Source organism: Vitis vinifera, chromosome 10 (genome assembly GCF_030704535.1).
Source record: "Vitis vinifera cultivar Pinot Noir 40024 chromosome 10, ASM3070453v1".
Taxonomy (NCBI): Eukaryota; Viridiplantae; Streptophyta; class Magnoliopsida; order Vitales; family Vitaceae; genus Vitis; species Vitis vinifera.
Window position 1 is genome coordinate 11,733,701 of NC_081814.1, and position 27,262 is coordinate 11,760,962.

At 33.4% G+C, this 27,262-nt stretch overlaps 2 protein-coding genes across 8 annotated transcripts; one reads left to right on the forward strand and one right to left on the reverse strand.

The window, feature by feature from the left end:
* The first annotated feature begins 11,150 nt into the window (after window positions 1–11,150).
* LOC100241180 (large ribosomal subunit protein uL14mz) lies at window positions 11,151–22,078 on the forward strand. 7 transcript variants are annotated; one of them, XM_059740114.1, is made up of 5 exons: window positions 11,239–11,258; window positions 12,147–12,229; window positions 12,337–12,416; window positions 20,453–20,544; window positions 21,481–22,078. In XM_059740114.1, the coding sequence occupies exons 3-5, from the start codon at window positions 12,383–12,385 to the stop codon at window positions 21,856–21,858; spliced, it is 504 nt and encodes a 167-aa protein (XP_059596097.1). In that variant the 5' UTR covers window positions 11,239–11,258; window positions 12,147–12,229; window positions 12,337–12,382; the 3' UTR covers window positions 21,859–22,078. The 7 variants fall into 7 exon arrangements, with proteins under 7 accessions (XP_010655685.1, XP_002278662.1, XP_059596097.1 ...); XM_010657383.3 differs by lacking the exon at window positions 12,147–12,229 and having other exon boundaries at window positions 11,151–11,258; window positions 21,484–22,078; XM_002278626.5 differs by lacking the exon at window positions 12,147–12,229 and having other exon boundaries at window positions 11,152–11,258.
* Window positions 22,079–22,448: 370 nt separating this feature from the next.
* LOC100246301 (probable inositol transporter 2) lies at window positions 22,449–26,783 on the reverse strand. The gene is made up of 6 exons (XM_002278696.5): window positions 26,442–26,783; window positions 26,258–26,328; window positions 25,333–25,668; window positions 24,537–24,644; window positions 23,519–24,121; window positions 22,449–23,228 (listed from the first exon to the last, which is right to left on the reverse strand). The coding sequence occupies exons 1-6, from the start codon at window positions 26,572–26,574 to the stop codon at window positions 22,746–22,748; spliced, it is 1,734 nt and encodes a 577-aa protein (XP_002278732.1). The 5' UTR covers window positions 26,575–26,783; the 3' UTR covers window positions 22,449–22,745.
* Between the last annotated feature and the right edge of the window lie 479 nt (window positions 26,784–27,262).

Here is a 27,262-nt window from a genome sequence, read left to right on the forward strand (position 1 = left end):
AACTCCATTGTTTCCAACTTTCCATCCATAGACACATTACAATGGTACCAAAAGTTTAATAGCTTTTATAGACCAACATGCCCCGTGGTTACAGCTCACAACCATTATTTGGAATTGAATGATTCGTCTATTTTTGTGTCCTTAATTAATTTTTATTTATTCTTGGTGCAATCATTGATTGGGAGAATATATATATATATATATATACTTTTATTTATGGACTTTAGAAAATTTAGACATGTTTGGATGACCAGAATGAAAAAGGAGAATAAAAAATAATTTTAATTTTAATGAAAAATTTATAATCTTTTTTAGTTTTATTTTTGTTTGCTATAAGATTTTAAAAATATTTTTTAAAAATTTAAATTTAAATATGGAGCATTGTGAAATTACGATTTTATATCATAAAGTTGGAATTAATTCCAGGTCTTAAAAACAACGTGGTGGACACTGTAGAGATGGAGACTGTAGAGACGGGCAGTCGAAAATCAAAGAGGACACACCAACCAAATGTCCAAATCAGTCTTTAAAATAGAAAAGGCCATGTGTGGGCATAAAATTTAGCCCTACACTACCCACCTGGCTCCTTCTCTCGCACATATTTTTTTCTCCTCCATGCTACACGCTGGAATCTTCTCTTAAAATCCGCCAGGACTTAAAATAAAAATAAAAAATAAAAAAAAATTCAAATTTTGAAAAAATAGGATGAGTGAGATAAGAAGCTTTATCTTTTGAAACACAACTTTGATTTAAGTAGTGAAATTGTCTTATGATTTATCATTATTCTGTCAAAAAGGGGTCATGATTTGAATTGATCGTGTTAATGTTAAAAATTAGAGACTTTATTAAATATGTTAAAAATGTAAATTTAAATACAATTTAATTATTAAAAATTGAAAATATGTCATGTAACCTATTTATCTTATTTGATAAAATTGATGTTATTTAATAATCAAATCAAGTTAGATTTTGTATCAATCTATATAATTTATATGTTTAGAACTTGATTGTAATTAATTAATTTAAAATCAAATATTAAATAAGTAAAAAATATAGAATCTATTTAGTCGTGTAATTTTAAAAGAGTTTTTTTAACAATTTTTAAAAACAAAATAAAATAGATAAGAGATTTTAGAGAATAAATAGACATTGTTTTCATCAACTTTAAAAAGCAAAGAGAAAATATGAGCTCTTTTGACCATGTTTCTTGAAACTTGTTTTTAAAAACATTTTGTTTGTATTTAAAAAATGGTTTTTAATACCAAATTTCAAAAAACATGACCTAACAACCCATAAGTAGGTTAAAGTTATATTTAGATTTATTAACATGATTGTTAAATAGGTCCATTTGTATTACATTGGTGTTACATGTAAAGTCTATTAAGATTTTAAACCTAGTATTTCTTTAACCTATTTACTTTATTTAATAAAAATGATGTTATTTAATAATCAAATCAAGTTAGATTTTATATAAAATCTATATAATTGATATGCTTATAACTTGATTTTAATTAATTAATTTAAAATCAAATATTAAATAAGTAAAAATATATAGAATCTGTTTAGTCGTGTAATTTTAAAAGAGTTTTTTGTTTTTAAATAATTTTTAAAAATAAAATGAAATAGATAACATATTTTAGAGAATAAATAGAAGTTGTTTTCATAGGCTTTAAAAAACAAAATAAAAACATGAACTCGTTTGACCATGTTTCTTGAAACTTGTTTTTAAAAACATTTTTTATATTAAAAAAGCAAATTTTAATACTAAATTTTTTTTAAAAAAAAGACCAAACAGCACACAAGTTAAGTAGGTTAAAGTTATATTCAAATTTATTAACATGATTGTTAAATAGGTTAATTCGTATTACATTGGTGTTATAGCTATATAAAACATGTTTAGGAACTGTTTTTTAAAATAGTTTTTTGTTTTTCAGAATAAAAAATATAAAAAATATGTTTGACAACAAAAAAACTATTTTTAATTTTTAATTTTTTTAAGAAAAGAAAACATAGTATTTTTGAAGAATTATTTTAATTATTTTATATTATTTTCACTTGCTTTGTGTGAGCTGTTTTAAGAAATAGTTACACAAATATGTAGAACAACTAAAAATAAAATATTAGATATAAAAATTATTTTTAAAATATTAAAAATATTTTAAATTTTCAAACAAATTTTTGTTTTACAAAAATCAAATAATAATTTTTAAAAACTATTTTTCATAATTATTTTAAAAACGGTTATCAAACAAACTCATAGATTTTTATAAATTTGCATGTATTGGTTACACCAAATGACGGACATGTATATGGAAAAAATTGAAAGAAAATATAAAGAAAAAATAAAATAAATAAATAAATAAAGTAAAGTAAAGTAAAAAAAAAAAAACTAATTTAAAATTAATAAACTATTTATATATATATTTCAAACTCATTTAACTTATTTCACCCATTTTATACAAATATTAAACAATTTAAAAATATATAAAATTTTAATTTTTTATTTCCTTACTCCTTTTTCATAGCCAAAGATAACCTCAATAATTAATTACCAAGAAGAGGTAAGTATGGCCAAACTTGGAAATTAAAAAAAAAATAAAAATCATATACCTTACCTCAAAAGCTTTCCATATTTTGTGAGAAACATAGAGTGGTAGGCATCACCTACTGAAGGTTACATAAGTTTGATTTGAATTATATACCTAAGAATTGGACCATTTTGCCAATAATTGGTTGGTCCAAACTTAGTATCTCACCTACTCATCACTTTCATCTGTGACAAATTGAACAAATTGAGTATTTGGGTACCTATTAGCCCTATTAGAAAACGACATTTCGCATAGGACTTGATGCTTTGCCGGTTGTTACTTCCATCACGTCATTTCATTCCCACTATCATTTGTAACTTTTTGTTTTCACCATTCAACAAAGTTTTGGATTTAAAAAAAAAAAAAAAAAATCATTGTAGAAATAAAAATTTCAAAAATTTGATAATTTAGAACACCATCGATTCATAGTAGAAAAGAGGGGGTGGTCTTTGGTATGCTTTTTTGTTATATTATTGAATTTCCAAAGTTACTATCATTTGAATGAAGTATGGAAAATGCCAAGAATATGATTATTTATGAATAATATGATTAAAGTATGAGAAATATATTACAAATTTTTCTTATCTTTTTATTTATTTTTTAATTTTTATGTTAATATTATTTTGAAAAGAGAAAAATATTGGAGAAATTTCTTAATATTATTTCAAATAAAAATTTGTTTGAAAGTTTAGAATGTCTTCAAACCTGTTTTTTTGTATTTTTAAATACTTTTAAAATAATTATATTTGTAATATATTTTTTAATTATTATTTGTTTATATATATATATATATATTAAAAAATCTCATATAAAACAAATAAAAATAATTAAAATATGTTATGATACCATATTTGAAAAATAAGTTCTTGAGAAATTATCAAATATATTTTAAGTTTAAAAAATAAAAAATAGTTTTTATTCTTAAAAATAAAAATTTTGGTGTTTTTAGAAAATATTTTTTTAGTTCTTTTCATTTGTTTTTATAGAATGATTATAAAAATATGGGTAATAATTAAAAATAAAATACTAAATGTTAAATTTATTTTTAAAAATATAAAAAACAAACTAAGAATTTTGAAATAGACTTTTGTATTATAATGTTTTTTAAAAACTATTTTTAAAAAACACTTTTCAAATATAGCTTTATCTTTTATTTTTAAGAATAAAAAGTTGTTTCTAAAAGTATGGTCAAAAGTTTTGATAAATAGAATAGGGTGGGAAAAAAAAAAAAGGTAAGAGTGTGAATAAGGGAGATGAGGGTAGGTTAGTAAATAGAAGGGAAAAAGGGGGGTTAGGTACAAGGAAATGAAAAGGAGAGCACTAGGCTCCCCAAAGTGATGTAAAAAACAAAGGGTGATCCCCACCACCCAAATGTCGAGTTGAGAACTCACTAATCACAAACTTTCGAAAAAGTAGTGTTTTTTGGGGGAATTAACATTAAAAAAAATAAAGGAAGGATTTTGAGGGCATTTAAACAAATAGGGTGTCCGTACGAGTAATGATGTGTCTCTTAGCTTCCCTCCATATATTTGTTTATTTATTGAATGATGGAAGGTAGCGGTCGATGGGCCACAAGACCCACTGGCCACTACCATCCCTCTGCTCCCAAACAAATTTACAAGTAACAACTGAGAGAGGCCAGCTATTTGGTGCCCTCTTCTTCTCTCCTGCCTCATGGTGGCAGTGCCACCCCACCCCACTCTTAGGCCTTGTTTGGATGTCTTTTCTTTTGCTTATATCTCCTCCTCATGATTCATGATTCATTTCAGCATGCATGCACCTTGGATTTTGAATTTTGTTCTTATCCTTTTATGGCCCATAATTCATGTATTTATGTTCAAACCCTCATAATTATTGGAAAAGAGCTTTTCACCTTTTAAAATTCCTATATTAAAAATTAATAATATTTATTTAAGTACTCTATTTTCTATTTTTAGAAATAAAAATACATAACTTTTTTGTTTGACAAAGGTGTGACAAAATGAGTTGAGAAGCCAAAAACTCCTTTTTAAGCCTAGTAAGAGTTTTCACCTATTTTGATTAATTTTATCCAACTTATGATTTAAAAAGAAGTTTAGAAAATGTTTGTTTTTTTAACTTTTTTCTGAAAGTATTTTACTTATAAAATTTAGGTTATTTATTTTTCTAGTTTTTTTATGACTTATTGTAAATTTTTAACATAATAAAAAAAGTCAAAATATTTAAATTTTTCTAAATAAAAAATGATATATTAGTTTTTCTTTATTTTTTAATATTGAATAAAAATAAAGTATTACAAAAATAATCAAATACTTGATAATATTAAGTACTATTTAGTTTTAAGTTCTATTTATAATTAAATAAAAAAAACAAACATTGTCTTAGTATGAAAAGTAAGGAATTGATTCTTGTTGTATGAGCTCTATTTTGAGTTCTACAATTTTTATTTTTTAAATGTTTAATAATTGCGTTTTAAAAATTACGATATTGGTTAACTTCCAACTAAAGCCAAAAATTAAAAACCATCCCAAGCCAAGCCTTAATAACTCGAAGGATTTAGTTTATTTGGATCTTCAAACTTTTATTAAGTTTTTTTCATTTAAAACATTTTGATGTTTTTAAAATTTTTAAAATTTGAGATAATAAATTTTTTTTAATAACTCAGCTCATCCTTTTTCGAACAAAATTTTAAAGTAATTATACATTTTATAAATAAGTTAATATTATTTTTCATAGCTTCTTTTGAGGTGAGGTAAAAAATAATAATAATAAAAAAATCACATTAAGGATAATCTTGAACAATTTGACTTAATGCATGATCTCCTTTGTCCTCTACAACCTCTTATTATTCTATCTTGAATCTATGTAACCAAGCCTAGCAGCCTAATTGTTTGAAAATTAGGTTAAAAAACACAAGTACAAACCCATGCATGTCTTTTAACTTAATGGGTTTGACTTAAGAGGGAAGAATGTTGAAATGTTTTCTTTTCTTTGGCTTGAATTCCATGAGTCAAAGTATGACTTCTCCTTCATATTAACTGTTTCCTTTTCCTAACAAGATCAGTCAAAGTAGGCCTAAGTCTAGAAGCTTCAAGATCTCTTTAAAAAATAAAATATAAAATGAGAGGAGATGTGAAAAGTAGGGGGAATAGAGATGTACAATGGAATGGTTTGTAGGATGTCCTATCTAGGTAGGGGATGTTTAAATAAGGGAACTTATACCTACCATCTTCCAATTGCATGGCAAAATGGAAAGCCATGATGAGTTTAGGGTAATTTTTCATTTTAATTCTTTTATAAAAGTAGTGTTACTTGTCCATAATTTACTTAAGGTGGATTTTTTTTATTTTTTTTATTTTTAAGTAGAAGTAATTAAGATGATGTTAAACATGTTTGATGTGTAATACAATCTCATAAACTATTTTAAAAGGAATTTTCTAAAATAAATTATTTTTATAAAATATTTGAAGGGTTTATTTTTACATTTCAAAATTGCAAGAACGTTAATAGTTAAAAATAATTAAAGTTGTTTTTTTTTTTAATTTTAACCACAAAAATTGTCTTTAAAGAATAGTTTTTACAATGTTAAGATAACCTCCCCCAAGCACTTCATAAAATATTTCTTTAAAAACTTTATTTTGATTACCTAATGGAGTCTACGGCCTCTTTGATTATTGTTTTCGAAAAAAAAAAAAAAACGTTTAATAATCAGAAGCTTCTTTTTGTTTTATGTTTTTAAGAATATAAAATAGATATTTTTAGAAAATAATGTTTAATTTGTTTATGTTGTTTTCATTTGTTCTCTAAATATTATTTTAAAAAATAATTATAAAAATATGTAAAATTATTAAAAATAAAACATTAGATATAAAAATTATTTTTAAAATATATTTAAAAATACTAAAAATATTTTAAAAACATTTTAGGTTTCAAAATAGATTTTTATTTTACAAAGCATCAAATAACAATTTTCAAAAAATCTTTTCTCATAACTATTTTAAAAAACAATTATCAAATAAACCCCATATTTTGTTTTCCCATGAAAAAATCATTCAATTTTTATTTATTTTTATCAAAATTCTTATTAGATATAGTAAGCTAGCTTGGGCTGCTACGTAAAAACTTGAGAATTAGGTTAAGGGCTCATTAGAAACACTCCTAAAAAAAATATGGTTTTGAATATAAATTAAAAAAACAATTTTATAATATTTTAATAGTATTAACAAAAAAAAAAAAGGAACTTCTCATAAAAAATCATTTATCAATAATTATTCAAAATTTTCTAAATTTAAAAAAATAGAATTTTATTAATTACCAAATTTTGATGAGAAAACAGTTTCAAGTATTTTCAAAATCATTATCAACTGGGTTTTATAAGATTTGACATTCAAAGTTTTTTAATATTCATCTTCAACTTTATCAAATAATAAAATAGTGGAAGCAAACTAAACTCCAATGCAAAATGAAAACAAGGGGCGAGAGAGAATAGCAGAGCAATTTTGCAGTACACAAAAAGAGAATAATAGAGAGAGGGGGGAGTGTGGAGATTAAGGAAAATGGTGGGTGATAGCCTTTTAGAGGAATGGAGAGATGTCTCCCACACAATGACCAAAAACTAATGTAAACAAACCATCTGTTACATTAACACCAACCCACCCAGGCGTGTTCTCGCAATTCCATGCTCTCTCACTTGCCGGGAAATTTGAAGCCAACCATTAAAATATTTCCCATTCTAGATTTCCCCCTTTTTTTAATTACATATTTTATTTTTAAACTCTTCAAAAAATGCCACTGCCGACTCCCACTCCTCACCAATTACACCTCACCCACTCTCCAATCTGACACTTGTGCATACCCTCTGATCAAAGGACACCCATTATTTATTTATTTTTTATTTAAATCTTTGTCCCGTTGTGTACAAACATATGTCCACGATGTAAAATTAATATGTTATGTAATATGCTAAAGAGTTGACAACATTTAGGAAAAGTTAACGAGAAAGGAAATTATTCTTTAAGCGAAATGTGACGGGAAAATCCAATAATTTAATAAAATAAGATTGATGATAGATAATGGGAGAGGTGAGGTGGGAGAAAGCAAAAGAAGTGGAAGATGGGGAAAAAGGTGGGTTTGCGCCGCCCAATGCAGAGGGCTCTTTAGGCTTTACAGAAGGGCCAAGTGGGTAGAGGAGGAGGAGACGAGGAGAGGGTAAAAGGAAAAAAGGGAAAAAAAAGAAGGGGGTGACCGGTGAGAGGCTCGAGAGAGAGAAGTGGTGAGAAGGAGAAATCGAGGAAGGAGGCAGAGGCACGTGTCCTGGTCTGAGTGTGTGTGAGTGGAAGAGTGAGGCGTGTAATATCTCAATGCTTTTCTCGATATCTCCATTCCACTGCACGTGTCACGGTCTTCCGCTACCGTCCTCCATCATCACCCTTCCTTCTCTCTCTTCCTTCCTACCACTACTTATCTTTTCACTTTATTTTTATTTTTATTTTATAATTAATGACAAATAAAATTATTTATTCATTTATTTATTTGGGTTTTGGAACATGGTATCTTCAAAATTGGTAAGGAGGCAATGTAGAAGTAATGAAGAGGGAAGCAAAAGGTAAGACTCCACCTTTTCAGTGGATTGCCTAAACCACCTTTTAGCCCAATGGAATGACCCCATATAGAGAATGGCCAAACCCAACACATGATTCGTGAATCTTATTCCCATTAAGTTTTCAGATTGGGACACGACCGCTCTTATCCCAATTATTGCATGCTCACGTTTCACATATGTTCTTGTCCCAACATGCACTAAAAATCATCTTACATTTTAACCTCTCCTCTCACTAATTAATTAGGATCCTATTACTATATCAAATTACATTTTTTTTTAATATCAATCAAAAACACATTATCCATATGTGAAATTCAATTTTTTTTTACTTTGTGTCAAAGTTTCATTTGTTTATACTACATATAAGATGAAAATCCCATTATATTTTGATCTTCTCGTATATTTGTATATTTATCAAATAACCTAAATTCAAGGTTCGATAGTTATTGATTTGATATTTTAGTATTAATGTTGGTGATACTAAAATTAGATACATGCCACCTGGTTACTCCTTGAATGACACAACTCATCTCAACTTCATATTAAAAAAGAAGACATCCTTCAAGTCCCATCCATTAAAGGGTATCTTTTTGAGTCATCACTTGATCATTGACATGGTTATATTGACAAAATTGTATTTCTCAATTTGGAACTTGACGAGAAAGTTTGTAAACACCATTATCACTATTATAAAAAGTCTACATATATTACCGTTGTATATGAGGCAAGCAAGTCTACTATAACATTCAAGACCAAAAAATAAAATGAAATCATGTTTAACCCTGAGGAGTAGCTCAGTTGGTCAGACTTTGGGTTTGCTCCCCAATGGTCACCAGTTCGAGTCCCCTCAGGGCCACTGGAGGTTTACCCAGTTGTTAACTTCAGGACCCCGTGGGATTAGTCGAGGTGCGCGTAAGCTGGCCCGGACATCCACGGTTATCAAAAAGACTGCTTTTAGGGGTCAATGTTAAACTCTATATAAAATATAAAACACTTTGGACTTAATTTAGTTTCAGACTTTTAGAGATCAATTCAATCAACTTGCTTCCCATTATTGTATATCTTCATCCAATGAATGCCTGAAAATCCTCCAGAGTGATGGTGATTACATCAATTTTTGTAATGGGTCATTATTATTTTTTAATCAATTATAATGACATAACTACAAAGAAGAAAGACAAAAAAAGTTTGATTTGTATTGAAGCATATAAAGTTTTATTTTAGTATATTTTAGTCTTATTTATCCGTACATAACCTGAACTCAAAGATTTGATATTTTAATATTTTTGAATTAATTATAACGATATGGATTAGGGAGGAGAATGAAAAATAAAAGGGTGTGGATAAATATTTGAATTGAGTGGTTAACTTATTTTGGTGGGGCGACCCCGGTCAATGGGAAACCTACAAGTCAAACAACATAATGTAACTAAAAAATGACAGTTGTAGCTTCCAATGAAGAGTTTAAATATGGGAATTGAAGTCTTATTTTATATAACATTGAGTAACGTAAATTGACTAACTTCTTATTCAATTTTTCCTTTCATTGTCAAAATGCACTTACAAATCCATGATTGAGAGGCTAAAAAACTCAATCCATGAAATCAATTTATACACAAGGAAGTAGCGTGAAGCTACAACACTCCTTCAAGGTCAATATTCTGATCAGTCAACACAATCCCCTCTTCTGATTGACCAACATCTATATATATATATAGGTAGTGCAGCATTTTGTGTGTTCTTCTTGTGGAAGAACCCTTAAAACTTTTGAAGATATCTTCTTCTGCCATTTTTGACCATTTCCCATATTTTATGTGGTCCACGCCTCTTTATCTGTGTGATAGAAAATTATAAATATCCCAAAATTGTATACTTCCTTTTGGGACATCCGAGGACCTCATATTCCATTTCAAAATGGGGGGTGAAAATTTTTGGTACTATAAAAATATTACCCTTCTTAATTTTGTAAACATATTTTAAAATCGTAAGGGTTTTTTGAATTTAAAATAGATAATATTTATATAATTTTATACAAGTTATTATAAATATTATCAAAGTTGATCCTTCATGTATAAAGGTTTGTTTGACCTTATGAGAAGTGTTTATTTGTTCGACCTTACAATATTAGAGGACATAATGAAGTCATTGTGTTTGCATGAGGAGGGTGCTTGTGACATCATATATCGGATAGAGAAAATTTTTTTTGACACTATATAAATATAAGCTATTTTTAACTCTATAGACATGCTTTAAAATCATGAGAATCCTTTTAGGTTCAAAACCGACAATATGTACACGATTGGGTATCATTACACAAAATTTGAATGCTAATATTGTCCTTTTATCAAAGGGACTTTAACACATTATTTTTTTTAAAACAAGAAAATAGTACTTCTTTTTATTTTTATTTTTTAAAAAAGAAAAAGAAAAATAAATATATGATATACATGTATTTTTTATAATTAAAGATATTTGCTTTGGATAAATCTTCCTCATAAAAACACATTTGAAACATTTAGGTATGGTGGGCCTGAGGTTGAGCCGAACCCTTTATTGCGTCCCAGCTCAAATCCATCTTAAATCCAAGTCCAGTTTATGTGGTTGGGCCTCACCAAATTGAATAAATAGATGGGCCCAAGTTTTGGGAACCGTCCCTAGTTTGTAATCTTAAATTCTTACATGATGAAGACATTTTCTTTTAGTTCTAATGCTACTTTATTTTAAATTGCATGTAGGGTTGGGTCTGAAAATGTAGGTGGTGAATTACAGCAACTACCCTAAGGTTTGTAACATTTACAGGAACGTCCTTATGGTTTCTGAGATAACATTTTCTTTCCTTTCTCCCCTCCTCTTTCATCCATTCCCATAGTTTGTATCTAGCACTTGGAATTGTTTTCTCTTAAAGCCCAAAGCCCAAAGCCCAAAGCCCAAAGCCCAAAGCCCCTCTGTAAAAATCCATAATCTGGCTCTTCAAATTGTTTTTGCTCAAAGCCCAAGGCCCAAAGCCCAAAGTTCAGAGACCACAGCCCCTGTCAGAAAGGGTTTTTCAACCCCCGAAGTAACCGTTCGAATTGGGTCTTGAGTTTCCGGTGAGTGTTTCTCCAGTTTTTCATTTTCCGATCTCAGAAAGCTTTTCACTCATTTTGTTCTCATAATTTTTCTTCTGAAACTCATTTTTGTTTTCTTGGTATATCTATGAATGACGGTTTGAGATGATATGTCGAGTTTGGAGTTTGATTACCCTAACTCTTTTTCGTTTTTATTCTCCTTGTTCTTATCACAGATGATAATGGGGTGATGTAATCCCAAAATATATAACATGGATTAAGTACCAATAGAAAAGAAGAGAAAATTCCTGGTACAAAATGAAATTTCTTTTTCTGTTCATCCAGTTCCCCTGCAACCCAACAGAGCATTTTTTTTTGCACTAATCTTAGATGTGTTTCTTGTTGTTTGAGTTCTTATTTGACTCTTCATTACTTTGAAAATGCGGGTTTTTTTCAAAGAAAAGATTTTGAAATTGTTTATTGAGAGATTTGTTTCTGTTTTCATGTATCCTCAAACCTTTGTTCAATTAGCTTGAACATGGGTCAAAATTTGTGGAAATCTGCGAGTAATATTTATGCCTTGTATGTAAACAGTACAGAATTATATATGAAAAACATTATCCAGAAACTGGAAGTGTTAGTGCTGTTATAGGCCTTGTCTTTGTCCCAGCAAGTGACAGCATACTGTAATGGTCCATTTGGTGTTGAATTTTTCTTTTTGGTTCCTAGTTCGAGAGTGTTTTAACACTTTGGGGATTAACTTCAAAGCTGCACTCTCCATGTACCTAGTCCAATTGGCATTGAATTTCTTATGTTAGGAATTCCTTCATAAGTGATTACCTTTGAGGGCTGTTAGCTCTGTATTCTTCTTTTCCATTTCTTTTTTTGTTTAAGGCTTCTGATTTCCGTCCAATCCAAGTTCTTATGTAGAGCAGGGTTATGTGTGGAATTGAAAGCACATTGCTGACATGTAGTGATTTCTCAGAGGCCCATAATGGAAGATTGATTATTGGGTTGTCATTTTTTACATGGAACTTTGTTTATCTTTTGTGTTTAATTCTGCACTTATAATTGAAGAGCTACTGATGTAACTATTATTTTTATTTTTTCACTGTGACAGGGAAGGCAAGGAATTTGCGATTTAGGTTGGCACTTTACATCCAGAGATGGCTGCACGTTTTGCTTCCAGATTGTCTCATGGTATGTGACTTCATGGTTTTTAAGTGGTGATTGGTTTGCTCTCTCTGGTTAGTTCGTGTGTTAAAACATTATAGAAGCTTTTTGGTCTATCTCACTCTTAATGAGTTTATAGTAATTAATATGTATTCTCTTGCTCTATTAAAAACTTACCTGAAGTTGCATCACAGAATTAGTTTTGGATTCTTAAATTGGTATCTGCATATGTTATTCAGTTTTTCATTTTGCATGGTTTCTGCTCTTATCATAGAAACTTTAAACTTTATGAATGGTTAAACATGCTGAGCTCTACCTTTTGTTCTTGGAATAACTCGAATCGTTTGCTTCATAATGAAATTGGGATTACGGTTTGATTAAAATGAGAGCAATTTGCATAAGGTTCTGAATCTATGCACTCCTTTCCTCTGTAGATCTTCAATGAACTAAATGAGTATTGGACTGCTTAATCCTGACTTTTTTGAACTTAATTATGCTCGAGTTGGGTTATCTCCAAGATCGCCTAGTCTTGTTCAAGCTTGCCTGTGTAGATCTGGTGGGGCTCAAGCTTGTTTTTGGGACTATTCCAACTGTTCTTTTACATAGTCATGCCTCAAGTAAGCCCTTCAAGGATCCTAATCAATTGCACACATGACCCTTATTTGTTTCAAACAAAAAGCTCAATAACTCAACAATCTTGGAATGATTTGAGCTGCTGACAACTTTAGTTGTTTTTGGTATTGGATTCCAATAGGACAATTCCATTGATGATCTGAATGCTTTTGATCTAATGACTAATAACTAGGTTTTGTCCAAATTCTGATCGGCATTTATTGTTGATATAATAAAATATATTGCATATGTATAATATATATTCTAGTCTATATTGTAACATATTTATCTCCAATCATACATATCATAAGGCACATCCCAACCAAACCTCAAACCTTACTACTTGGGATTGGCTACATGTTTTTGCCATTTAGTTCTCCCTAGAGCCATGTCCATATGTAGCATTATTATATACCACAGTATGGATATAATTTAGAGAATACAAATTTCTATTGTACAATGTCTCAAATATTAGAAAGGAAAAGAGACAAAATCTCAACATTCATGAGTAGTTCATATTTTGTTTAAACAATAGATATTTTGTAAATTTGTAGACAGGAAAAATTAAGCCTTTTTCAGTTTATCACATACTCAAATTAAGTTAATTATAGACCAACAAAAAACTAAATGTTAATAATTAGTTTAAATTGTGATCAATTACAAATTTTCACATGGCATAAATTTTCTACCACTTAAATAATGTCATGTGTCATATAGGTTCCACGCAATAGGAAGACAAGTCATCTTTCATTTAAATAATGGAACATATATTTTGATAATTAAAATATAATTGTTTTTTTTTATAGGTAAATAATTAAATTATAATTGTTAGAATAAACAAAATTGACAAGTTTGGTAATTAAAAAAGTAATTATCAAGTCTTGTTGAGAGATATATTGAAAATTACAAAATATAGTTTTCTAAGTCTTCTTAAATATTATTTTTACTTAAAGAATAATATTTTAAATGATTAAGACTATCAAATATGGTCTTCTAAATCTCCCTAAATATTAACTTGAATTAAGGAATAATATTTTTAAGGAATCGTAAAACTATCTGAATATAGTGCTTCCAATCATATACATAAGGCCACTTCCAAAGTTTTCTAGACAATTTTGAAGACATGAGTTGGAGGAGAGCTATTCTAGGGAGACCCAAAGTTTCTTCAAATCTTCAAATAAGACTTCAATTTCTTCAAAGTGTTTTTGAATTTTCAAGATTTTTAAAGCATTAAGTTTCAAGTTTTAAGATTGAAATCTACAAAAGATTTCTTTGATTTGAGATTAAGGCCCAAGTCATGTTAAGGCTCAAGTTAGGCCAAGTCAGCCAAGACCCAAGTCATGCTAAGGTTCAAGTCAAGCCAAGGTCCAACTCATGCCAATGCCCAAGTCAAGACAATCCAAAATAAAGTCAGCCTAAATTAAGATCAAGCTATCTGGGATCAAATTTCTTCAAGCCTCGATTAACAACTAGAAAAGGAAGATTCAGAGGATAAAAATAAATATTACACTTACATCATTCTTTAAATCAATAAAATCTAACTTGGCCACGGATAATTTTTCTTCAAGCCTTTGCCTCTCTAACTTACATCTCTCTCTCTCGCTTTTTTTTTGATAACCGTGGGTGTCCGGGCCAGCTTACGCGCACCTCGACTAATCCCACGGGGCCCTGAAGTTAACGACCGGGTAAACTTCCAGTGGCCCTGAGGGGACTCGAACTAGTGACCATTGGGGAACCTCTCTCTCTCTCTCTCTCATTGTTTTTTTTTATTCCTTTGAACTGGGCATTCATTGTTTGTTTGCTTGTTTTTCCATGATTATATATGCATATGAAGCCATACTAGGTACTTAATTTTAGGAACTGTGCAGAATTCTATTGCTCATTTATCTTCCTTCTTTTTAATCTTGAATTTTTTGTAAATGTTTTTTAGATGTGAAATTTTAAGAGCTGACCTATTTGCTATTTGATAATATTTGTTATTTAATATTCACAATGTCATGAATACAACATATCACATGTACAGTATTTAAAATCCTAATGCATTTCTGGGATTATTTGCTGTGTGAACGGGTGAAGAGCTACTACCTCATGTACAAAGTGTCACCCTAGGTTCAAAGTATTGGCCGAGTCCAGTATGACTTGGCTGAGTCGTATCCATCTTGCTAAGCTCCATGATGAGTCCGATACTTGATACATGTTTTGCACTTACTCGGTAAAAAATCGGTAAAACTTGTTCCGATTCACCAAAACTACACCGAGTTAACTCGGATCCATGACTTCAAACCCACAAAACAATCTTCTTCATTGTTGTTGGATTGAACGGCGGTGAGTGGTAGCACTAGGATTGGCTGAGGCATCATTCTGATCCCGACCCTCTTCTTCAATCTTCATTGCTTACTTGCTGGTTGTGTCAATGTCGTTGAACAACAATATCGTCTTCATTGATGGTTGACAATGAATTGGGTAGGTGTGACGACAATGCTTCTGCATTTCCTCTATCTTGGTTTGGAAGTGTCGGTAGCGTTGAACAACAATATTGTCTTTGTTGATGGTCGACGACGAGTTGGGTGTGACGATGCCTCATTTCCTCTTCCTTGGTTTGAAATTTAGGAATTGGGAAAGTAGCGGAGTAGATTTAGGAAATTTTAACCTTATTCCTTTTATGAAATTAATTATTCCTAATATATGATAATTTGTTTATAAAATTAATTATATAGGATATTTATAAAGAATTAAAACATAACAAATTGAAATATGATAAATGTTACAAGTATTAAACATGGATATATAATAATTTTTTTAAAATATGAATATTAATCATTAATAATAAATTAATAAATTTAATTATATAAATATGAAAATTAAATATATAATGAAATACCATAAAATATAATAATGGTATTTTAGAATATTTTTACTATATTGATATGTATTTATAGTTAAATATTTAATAGTTATTAATTATATTTAACGGTTTAAAATTATATATTAATGCAATTAGACATTAAATGAAAGAAGTTTATTTTATTAATTCTTCAGGTCATTTCATTGTGTTTAATTTTTTATTTATTATTATAATAATTTTTAAATATATATTTTAGTTTTTTTTTTTTTGATAAACCAAGATAAGATATCATATTAGAACACGCCAAAACAGGGGGCGCTTCCTAAGTACACCGGCAGTATACAAAGAAGGCCTCATTCAAGGCAACAAAGGAGAAAAACAAAAACCTAGAAAAACCAAAAAAGACCAACAAGTCAACCACCCAACAAATTCATAAAAGAGAAAAAGTCCACGTCCATGAATTGTTGAGACCATTCAAGAAGAGCCCGAAGGAAGAGATTCTTCAAACTCATATCTGACTTCTCTTTTTCTTGAAACATTCTTCTATTCCGCTCTCCCCAAATACACCAAAACAAACAAATAGGCACCATTTTCCAAACTACACTCATCTTCTTTTCTAGGCCCTTAATTTTCCATTCAAGAAGCAAGTTTCTCACTGAATTCGGGAACACCCACACCACCCCAAAAGAAGAGAGCACCACAGTCCAAAGCTCCCTTGTCTTACCGCAATGAATTAGAATATGATCCGTCGATTCCTCATTCTCTTTACAAAGAACGCATCTATTGACCATAGACCAACCCCTCCTCATTAACATATCAACAGTAGAAATTTTACCCCACATTGCTTCCCAAGCAAAAAAACGAGTTCTTAAAGGGGCACGCGAACCCCATACCTCCTTTGCTGGAAATAAGGGGTTGTTCTCCACCTTCAAGGACCGATAATAAGATTTAACACTGAACTTTCCTTTCCTCTCAATCTTCCAAATTAAAGAATCCTCCCCTTCTTGGACCTTTATTGCAGAGATGTGACTTAGAAAACGACTCACCTCCCCCAGTTCCCAATCATGAAAGGGTCTTCTAAAGTGCACCTCCCATCCCCCACCACCATCTCCTTGTCTCCCCCAAAGATCAGCCACTAGAGCTGAATTATGGGAAGCAATTCCGAAGAGCAAAGGAAAGAGCTCTTTCAGCTTAGACTCTCCAGCCCAATAGTCCCACCAAAATCTGGTACATCTACCATTTCCAATACAAATACTAGTTTTGAGGAAGAACTCCTCCCAACCCTTTCTAATATCTTTCCAGAGGCTCATCCCATAGGACTCCCTTACCTCTCTAGTGGTCCAACCCCCTTCCCCCTCTCCAAATTTACCAACAATGACTTTCCTCCAAAAACTCTCCCTTTCTAAAGAAAATCTCCAAAGCCATTTTCCAAGCAAAGCATGATTGAATTCCTTCAAGTGCCTTAACCCCAACCCTCCATACTTCTTATCCTTGCAAATAGCTGTCCATCTTACCAAGTGGATCCTTCTTCTCCCCTCCACATCTCCCCATAAGAACTCCCTTTGAATTTTCTCCAATCTAATTCTCACTTTCCTTGGTAGTACAAAAAGTGACATAAAATAGATGGGGAGATTTGAGAGGGTGCTTTTGATAAGGGTAAGACGACCACCCTTAGGCAGGTATTGTTTTTTCCATGTAGCCAATTTTCTCTTGAATCTTTCCTCTACCCCATCCCACACTCTACAAGAATTATGAGGGGCTCTAAGAGGTAGGCCTAGATAAGTAGTAGGGAGATTCCCTACTTTACACCCAAAAACCGCAGCGACTCTGTCCACATCCTCCACTCCCCCAACTGGGATAATTTCACTTTTCTTCAAATTAATTTTTAGGCCTGATACCATTTCAAAACAAATAACAACCCACTTCCAAAAAACCAACTGGTTCCTATTATCCTCGCAAAAAAGAAGAGTGTCATCGGCGAACAAGAGATGGGAAACGGAAGTCCCTTCTCCATTTCTTCCCATTACCCTGAAACCTCTAATGAAACCTTTCTCCTCAGCTTTAGAGATTAAGCTACTAAAAGCTTCCATAATTAGCACAAATAGATAAGGAGAGAGCGGGTCTCCCTGCCTTAGGCCTCTATAAGTTGAAAAAAACTTAGTGGGAGTGCCATTCACCAAAACTGCCATCCTCACAGTTGATATGCAGAAAAGTATCCAACTACGCCACTTGGGCCCAAACCCCATTTTCTCCAAGACTGAAAGAAGGAACTTCCAATTAACGTGATCATAAGCCTTTTCAATGTCCAGCTTGCACACTAAACCCGCACTGGCACTTCGCTTCCTTGAGTCTATCGCCTCATTAGCTACCAAAACCGCATCTAATATCTGTCTTCCTTCCACAAAAGCGTTCTGACTGTACGAAACAAGTTTTCCCATAACTCTTTTTAGCCTATTTGCCAGGACTTTGGCAATAATTTTATAAAGACTCCCCAATAAACTGATGGGTCTAAAATCCTGCACATCACTAGCTCCTCCTTTCTTCGGGATAAACACTAAAAAAGTTGCATTATGGCTGCGAAAAACATTATTCTGCACATGGAACTCCTCAAAGACCTGCATCACTTCCCCTCCCACGATCGGCCAACAAGACTTCCAGAATGCCAACGTAAAACCATCCGGCCCTAGAGCCTTATCTCCCCCCAACTCTGATATAGCTTTGTAGACCTCCTCTTCCGAAAAATGCCCCTCCAAAGTCTCATTATCCAAAGCATCAAGCGTTTTAAACAGGCTTGACTCCACATCTGGTCTTCTTACCCGAGGTTCCTCAAACAAGGATTTAAAATAAGACCCAATCCCTTCTCTAAGCTCCTCCTCTTTACTCAGCCGAACACCCCTAACAGTCAGATTGCTGATAAAATTTCCCCTCCTCCTTGCATTGGCCATACGGTGAAAAAACTTAGTGTTACTATCTCCCTCCTTTAGCCAAAGAGCCCTTGACTTCTGCCTCCAAGATATTTCTTCAAGGATGGCACAGTGGCTGAATTCATCTCTAGCTATCCATTGGCTATGTCTATCTTCCTCAGAAAGAGGACCACACCTTTCTAAGCGGTCCCATGAGTTTAGATCCTCCAAGGCAGCATCCTTCCTAGCTGTCACATTGCCAAAAGCCTCTTTATTCCACCTCTTCAAATCATATTTCAAAGCCTGAAGCTTCTTTGCAAGCACGAAGCTAGGTTTCCCCCTAAAACTATAGGACTGCCACCAATCTTTAACCTTATCCATGAAACCTTCCACCCTTAGCCACATATTTTCAAACCTAAACGGGCTTTTACCTGTTCTCATCCCTCCACAGTCTAACAAGATCGGCCAGTGGTCAGAAACAGGTCTTGGAAGAAGAACTTGCATTGCCCCCAACATCCTTTCCTCCCAATCTCCTGAAAATAAAAACCGGTCTAACCGAGCCTTTAAGGAACCTCCTTCCCCTCCACTCCAAGTGAAAGTTCCGCCTCCCAGGGGAGGATCAACTAATTCAAACTCCTCTATAAAGCCTGAAAAATCCCTCATCATGGTTGACATCTGTTTTCCATTACTCTTTTCAACTGGAAACCTCACTGCATTGAAATCCCCTGCTATACACCACGGATCACCCCACAGCCCCTTGACAGCGGCTAGCTCCTCCCACATCTCCCTCCTCTCCTTACCGTTACACGGTCCATATAAACCGGAGAAGACCTACACAAAACCCTCCTTGCAGTTTTTAAAACGACAAGAAATAGAAAAAGAGCCTACTTCAGCCTCCAAACCTTCCAAAACTTTCTTATCCCACATCACTAGCACCCCACCTGCCGAGTCCCTTGCATCTAAGGAAACCCACCCCAAGTTTCTACCAATCCCCAAGCTTCTTACGATTCTATCAGACATCTCCTTCATTTTTGTCTCCTGAAAACACACCAAGTCTGGTTTGTATTTTCTCACCATCGTCTTAATAACCATTCTTTTATCAGGGTCATGCAACCCAGTTTTTAATTAGTATATTTTGCATATTGGCGCATACTGATCTGAGATGCTGAGACCGATGTGCCTTAGGTGCTCCCGAGTCAATGATACCGTGACTTTGAACCATGGTGCCACTCAACTACGTGACATGTCAAAATTGATAACAGTACGCATATGGTTGGAAACCATGACCCCTCTACCAAGTAAACCAATATAAGTAACATCAGAAGTGGTCAAGGAACTTGTCTTGAGCTTAAGGAAGCATGTGCTTGCTGAAGTTGATCTAGTAAAGAACTATTGTTTGGAGTGATGGCTTTCACATTGAGCACCAATTCTTCCCTTAATAGCTAATATGCATTAGCTCAATCTTATGGAAACATACCTGGATGGGATTACTTGGATTCTCTGACCGGTTCTTTTTTCTGGGTGCCTACCATGTTTGGACTGGTTTGAACTGGAAACTTACTTTGTATTTTACTTTTCTAAATTGATTTCTGTCCATATATTCCATTACTTTGAATGGTAACTTAGTATTTTACTCTTATGCTACCTTTTTTCTCCTGATGACTGACTGCATTTTGTTTCATTTTTCTGGAAATAAAAAATAGTGGGCCGATCAGTGTTTGGGGGGCTTGGCAACATCTCTTCTGGTTCACTGAGAACATCACTTGATAGCACATGGAACAATTTCTTGTCTCAGGTTAGCATGTTTCTTTTTGATTTGATTCTTCCAAGTTTTTATAGAATTCAAGTTGCAATATAATTCTCCTTATTGCAAGCTGCCAGGGATTCCATGCATCCCAGTTTTTACTTTCCTGGTGTGACTCATTAAATATCTTGGTTTATATCCTTATTGTACATGGCAGATTCAACAAACCATTGTTTATATTTTATTATAATGCTTTGTTCTGTGACTGTGGAAAGTGGTTGAAAACTTTTATTCTTCAAGATTCTCTTAACACTTTGAATAATAGAAGTTCTCTTCCACATTCCAAAATGGCTACTACTTGATGTTACTTACATCTATTTAAAATGGCATTAAGTAGCCATTTTATACATTTCATATGATTATTCTAGTTAGAGACTGTCTGCAGAAACATGCTCACTGTTGGACATGGGCATGTCTGAAGAACAGCTATGAGCATATCCCAATTTTGATAGAATAATCCAAGGATACTTTCTTGCAGTGTTCCTTTGTTATGTGGTGCTATGTTAGACAATAATTTCAAAATGAATGAATTGTCCATGTAGGAAATGCTATATTCACTAAGCACTTCATTTCACCCAAGAGTACAGCATGACAAAGGAAAATTGAACAGTTTCAATTTTCTGTAGATGTTTTTTTGTGTTCTAGCAATTCTGGTTGGATGAATTGACACCTAGATGTGTAACTGCACACAGTACATATTCTCAGGTTCACCATCGATTTAGTATAGAATTAGCCAGCTTCTACTAGATTTCAAGAACTTAGGTCATTGAGCAAGTTGATTAATCAAGTTAACAAATTTCATCTTCTTTTTCAATAAAAAACAAAAGGAAACCCCTGCAAATGAGTTTAGCTAAATTAGTTGCTTATAGTTCCACCTCTGATTTGCTCCAATAGTTGTGTCGTTGATTTGTCTTACAATTTCTACAGCAGCAGCAAAGGACTTTCATACAGATGAGGACCGTTCTCAAAGTTGTGGACAACTCGGGGGCAAAAAAGGTGATGTGCATACAAGCTTTGAAGGGGAAGAAAGGAGCAAGACTGGGCGATACAATAGTTGCATCAGTGAAGGAAGCTCACCCTAATGGAAAAGTGAAGAAAGGAGAAGTTGTATATGGTGTGGTTGTGCGTGCTGCCATGCAACGTGGCAGATGCGATGGTAGTGAGGTCAAGTTTGATGACAATGCTGTTGTACTTCTTGATAAGCAAGGCCAGCCAAGAGGGACTAGAGTATTTGGGCCAGTACCCCATGAACTAAGGAAGAAAAAGCACCTTAAGATTCTAACCCTCGCAGAGCATATTGCTTAATGTCAGGATCTCACCCAGGGATTATGAATTTTCTGTTTTTTTGTTGTTTAAATGTTTTAGATTTTGTTGTTTAAGAGGAGGAATTTTGCCCATAGTCTCTTGGAAGCTGAATTTGATCATGGTCATTGTTGGAATACTGGCATGTGATGCCCTTCTCTACACATTCAGGATTGTATCCACTTAATAATTTTGCTTATGATTCATATTTCTGATACTTCAACCTTCCTGTTTCTGTGCTAAGGATTAGCAGTGCAGTCCAAATCATGCAGAGCAGAATGACCACAACTCAAACTGCTCGTGATAAAAAATTCTCCTTTGCTAGAGGAAAAGAAGCCAGGTAACAGTGGTTTGTTTCACATTAATTTCTTAAAGCAAATGAAGTTAAAAATGCAGCAAAATAATGAGTGCACACCCATGGTAAAGCTAGGAGTAGACACCCCCACTACTCCCTGCCAATTCTTTTTACCTCTTTCATGTTTAGTAGGGCTTTACTCTGGACCAAATGGTCATCTAGAGTTAGGAATCTTAATTGGGGCAGTGCATTCAGGCTTGTGCTTGCAAAGCATTTCTGAAAACCAAGTTAAAAATACTAAAAACAAAGAGGTAAATGCTATAAAAAGAGTTGTGCCCTTTCAACCTCAACGTAACCCAAGGCAACAGGGTCACTAATCTAACACAAGTATTTTAGAAATGGCCTTGGCCATCCAGAGTTTGATATTCTTGTAGTAGGGGTCCTTTCCAGAATAAAGAAGGCAAGTACTCATATCAATCTCAATTTTATTGAACTAATCGCAGTTGGTAGGATTCACACCACCAAGTAAGGCAGTGTGACACTAGCCCTTTACTCAAACTGCATGTCTACGTCTGTCATGTGTTCCTTCTATTTTTCATACAGCTTGGTTCTTTTGTAACGAGTCTGGCCTTTTCTCCCAAAACCTTAACTGCAATGTTCTCATCTCCAACATCTTCTCAACCTCCTCAATTGGAAGCCCTTTGGTTTCTGGAACATAAATTATCACAAAGAACAGGGCCACAACTGATATTACTCCAAATAGCAGGAATGTCCAAGACGTCCCAATGGCTTGTGTCAAAGAAAGGAAGGACTGGGCAACAATGAGGTTGGAGACCCAGTTTGCAGTGGCAGCTATTCCCCCACAAACCCCTCGAAACCTTAAAGGATATATCTCTGAATTCACAATCCATGGGACAGTACCCATTCCAGGGGAGAAGAATATGATATAAAGAGCCAAGCCAACTACTGCAAGCCACCCGTATTTGCTTGGACATCCGCTTGTGTACCATAGACTATCTTCTTTATGGCACAGATCCTTCACTGTGTCGTTTGAGATCAAACATGCCCCTGGAAGCAGCTGCAACAACAAAAGTAATACTTATTATCAATAACAAGAAGAGCAAACAATGGATTTTTTGAAGCTATAGTATCGTGATTTTTTTTTTTCTTTATTCATTGCATGTGTTGTATTCATAATTTTTTGCTAACTCAGCGGGGAATGGAAATTCTGAAAATAATGTTCTCAGTTTTGAGACAGGACTTCTTGCATAAAAATTTGGGAAGGAACCAATTCTGTGAAGATTTCATTCATGTTTAGTAGCAACCGGCCCTTAGAAGATAGAAATACATAAAAAAAGTGTGTTTTACCTTGTTAATAGCGGAGGCGCAGAACCCACAATCTGGAGATGAAGCTTTCAAACACTTCATGCAGTCCCAAGTAGCATCTTCTTTGGCTGAACTGTAATCCGGGCAGGTGTAATTTGCGAAGCGTGATGTTGCTAGCGGGCTAACATCTGGCGAGTGTGATGTTGTCTCATGGAAGACTGCTGATAGAAGCCCAAGTGAGATTATAACACCAATCAGACTGATGACCAAAAGCTTCTTCCTTCCAGTCCTGTCAATGAAATATATGCTAACAATGGAGCCCAAGGCATTGAGTCCAGCAGTTACGAGCGAGAGAAGGAGTGCAGTTCGGTTTGATGCAAAACCAGCAAACTGGACAATGGTGGGGCTGTAGTACATAACTGTGTTTATGCCCACAAACTGCTGGAAGACTTGAAGCCCCACCCCTGCAATGAGTCCCCTCCTAACTGTTTTGGTTCTCCATAGTTTGATGAAGTTAATCTTCTCAGAAGATCCCTCTTCCTCAATCTCTTTTTCAACAGACTCCTTTAGATCTTGGATCTCTGTTTCAACCTCGTGGGCTGGGTATATTTTCCTTAGTATGGCTTTGGCCTCTTCTTCTCTCCCCTGTTAGATAAGAAAATATTGATTATGCTGGAACTTAAAGGTTATGTTTGGTTTGGAAAGTAAAATAGAAAAAAAAAAATATTAAGAAAAATGATTTTTTCATGATTGTCCTATAAAATATTCCAAAGAAAATTAAATATAATTAAAATTAATTAGAAATTTATGTCTTTTAAAATTATTTAATCTTTATATTGATGAGTTAAAATAAATAAAATGAGTTTGAAGTAGTAAATAAAAATAATTTATCATTTATAACTCTATTTTTTATTTTCTTTCACTTTTTCTTTTTTTTTTACATTTACTCCCCATTTTCTTTTCTTTACATTTTCCCTCAAATTTTCCGGTGAACCAAACTAAAGGAATAATTGATTGGAATTTAGAAGCTCTACAGTTTTGAAGTTTGTGAAAGGAGAACCTTGCGGAAAAGCCAACGAGGGGACTCTGGAAGAAGGATCATCAATATGAACTGCACCAAAGCTGGGACTCCAGCAACTCCAAGCATCCATCTCCATGTCCCTGGTGCCTATATTTTGACACAAACAAAGTGGATTAGTGTCTTCTCATATGTTTACGTCTTCATGCTTTGGGCAAACTTCAGGAACAAACAACTTCCGATTCTTACCCCATTTACATCATCTTGTAAACTTTACTGATAAGTAATAAGGTATCCAGTTGTTCAATGGGAACCAAACCAATCCAGTGTATGCAGGGTTCACTTTTCCATAGCTCAGTTCTACTTGATCTAGTGGCCCATAAACATAAATGATAGACTGAATTTGAGAGGAAGTAGCAAATTCAGCTTTCAAAATATCGATCAACCAAGATTTTCTGACATTTCCTAGAGGATTTCATCAATTCCTGTCTTCATATTTTTATCTTTGACCGGGTATTGATAGTTCCATATTAAACAATTATGTGATCAAGTAAATATTTCAAACTCCTTCTCCCTAGATCCTCCAATTCATGGAATTTAATGATCAGAAGTAATTTCTCAAAAAGAAGTCTCTACCTGAAGTGGAAGGTTTTAAGTTCAGTTTCTGTGAAGTTGCTTACCGTTGGAACTCAATATTTTCAGCCATTAGAAACCATTCCTCATGGTCGACGGCCATCTTGATTAAGTGGGTTGTATTTCCTGACTTGTAAGAAATAGAGAGAAAAAAAAAAAAAAAAAAAACAAAAGCAGAAAGGAAAGAGTTTTTTTGGTTGCTTACCTTGGTAAAGGCCAAGTTGATAAGGTAAGCCAGAAACTGGCCTCCAGTGATGAGAAAACCATTGGTACTGACCAGGGCACCTCGAATTTTTGCTGGAGAAGCTTCTGAGATATACAGTGGGGACGTCATGGAAGCCATTCCAACACCCAGTCCAACAAATACTCGTCCAACGATGAGCGTAGCTGGGTTTTGAGCTGAAGCCATGATCACAGCTCCAATGAAGAAGAGGAAGTCTGCAATTAGAATTGCAGTTTTCCTTCCATACCGGTCGTTCATCCATCCACCTATTGCAGCTCCTATAATTGCTCCGGCCACCGCCATGCTCACTATGCTTTCCTATATATACATATTTATTGTCATCCATACTAATCTGTCAAGTATATTCATCAATCCCTGTGGAAAATTTAGATGGCGTAGGAAATTTAATCAAGAAACACATTTTTTTGGCTGCATAATGTGGGCTTCACATGAATTCTCCCTTGAGGATCATTGAAAAGGGTATTCATCCTGATAATTTACTCAATTCAAAAATTGATTTCATTTTTTTTCTCACGTGTATCATGAAAACTCCTCTCATTTAATATTTTATCTTGTAGAGAAATTTATTAAATTACAAATATGAACACAAAGATCCCAGAAAGACCCGGGCAGCATGAGTCTTGTCATCATTTTTTTCCTTTCCTTTTCTTTTCTTTTTTTTGTTTGGAAAAAAAAAAAACTCATCACGAGTTCATGAATCCAAAGTGAACCAGTGGAAAAAGCTTAGATAAGGGAGTTGGGCAATGAGTGGAAATTGAGTGGCTGCTGCTTCTGAGGCGTGAAGATTGGAGGGCAGTTGGGTCAAACAGAAAGCCGACAAGGGGTAGTAACGTCCAAGAGGATCAATATAAAAAAAAAAAATAAAAATAAAATTGAAGACAAGTACCTGCAACACAGTCTGCTTATCCACAGAATCGAAGTCCTCTTTGATATAGAGAAGCGCTCCCGATATCACTCCTTCAAAGTTCAAACCCATCACAACACAGTGATCAACATCTTTCATAGATGTAGTAGAAGAAGAAAGACGAAAGAAGAAAGCAGAAAGCAGAAAGAGCTTCTAAAAATTGTACCAGTATCATATCCAAAGAGAAGGCCACCGATGCCGGCGGAGAAAGCGAGACGAAGAACATACGGGTTCTTCCAAGCTAGAGAGAAGCAGTCCCTGAAAGCCGACGTTTCCACAGGGTGTATCCCTCCTTCCATTTTTTTTTCTTTGTTGTCCTGTTTATGAAATGTATCCAAACACACCCTTAAGCTACCATGAAAGGGGGTGAGAGAGAGACAGAAACGGGAAGCAGAGACTAAGAGAGTGTTTGTTTGATGGGGAGTCAGAGAGAGGAAGCAAGGAGAGCGGCCACTTTCCAATTCTCAATGCCCTCTTCCAGTTCCAGCTTCTCACTTATACTGGAAAAATGAGACTTTCATTTTCACACGACCTTATTATTATTAAAAAATTATGTCATTTTTTAAGGCCATTTATTTAAAATAAATGCGGATAATGTTGATTTCTGTTCCGCCCGCAGTCAACAGTCAATTAACCTTGTCGTATGCTAAACAGGATGACGATAATGATTGCCCCCAGTCGACCTTTACGGCGCGTGCGTTGCACCCCCAATCATACCAAAACTCTCACCCCCAATTCCCCACTCCCAAAATAATTTAACAGCCCCCCCCTGTCCTCACAAACCGAAACGCCTTTCAGTTTCCGTTACGGCCTTCTCAACATCTCCTTTTGGATTCTCCCTTCTTAATTGCCTCCTCATTTTTCAATTTTTTTATAATTATTCTATTTTATAAATTAAAATTTTGATTATTAAAGAATTTCATTAACACTAATAATTGTTTTATAAAATAAATAATTAATGATAATAATATTAACAACATATATAAA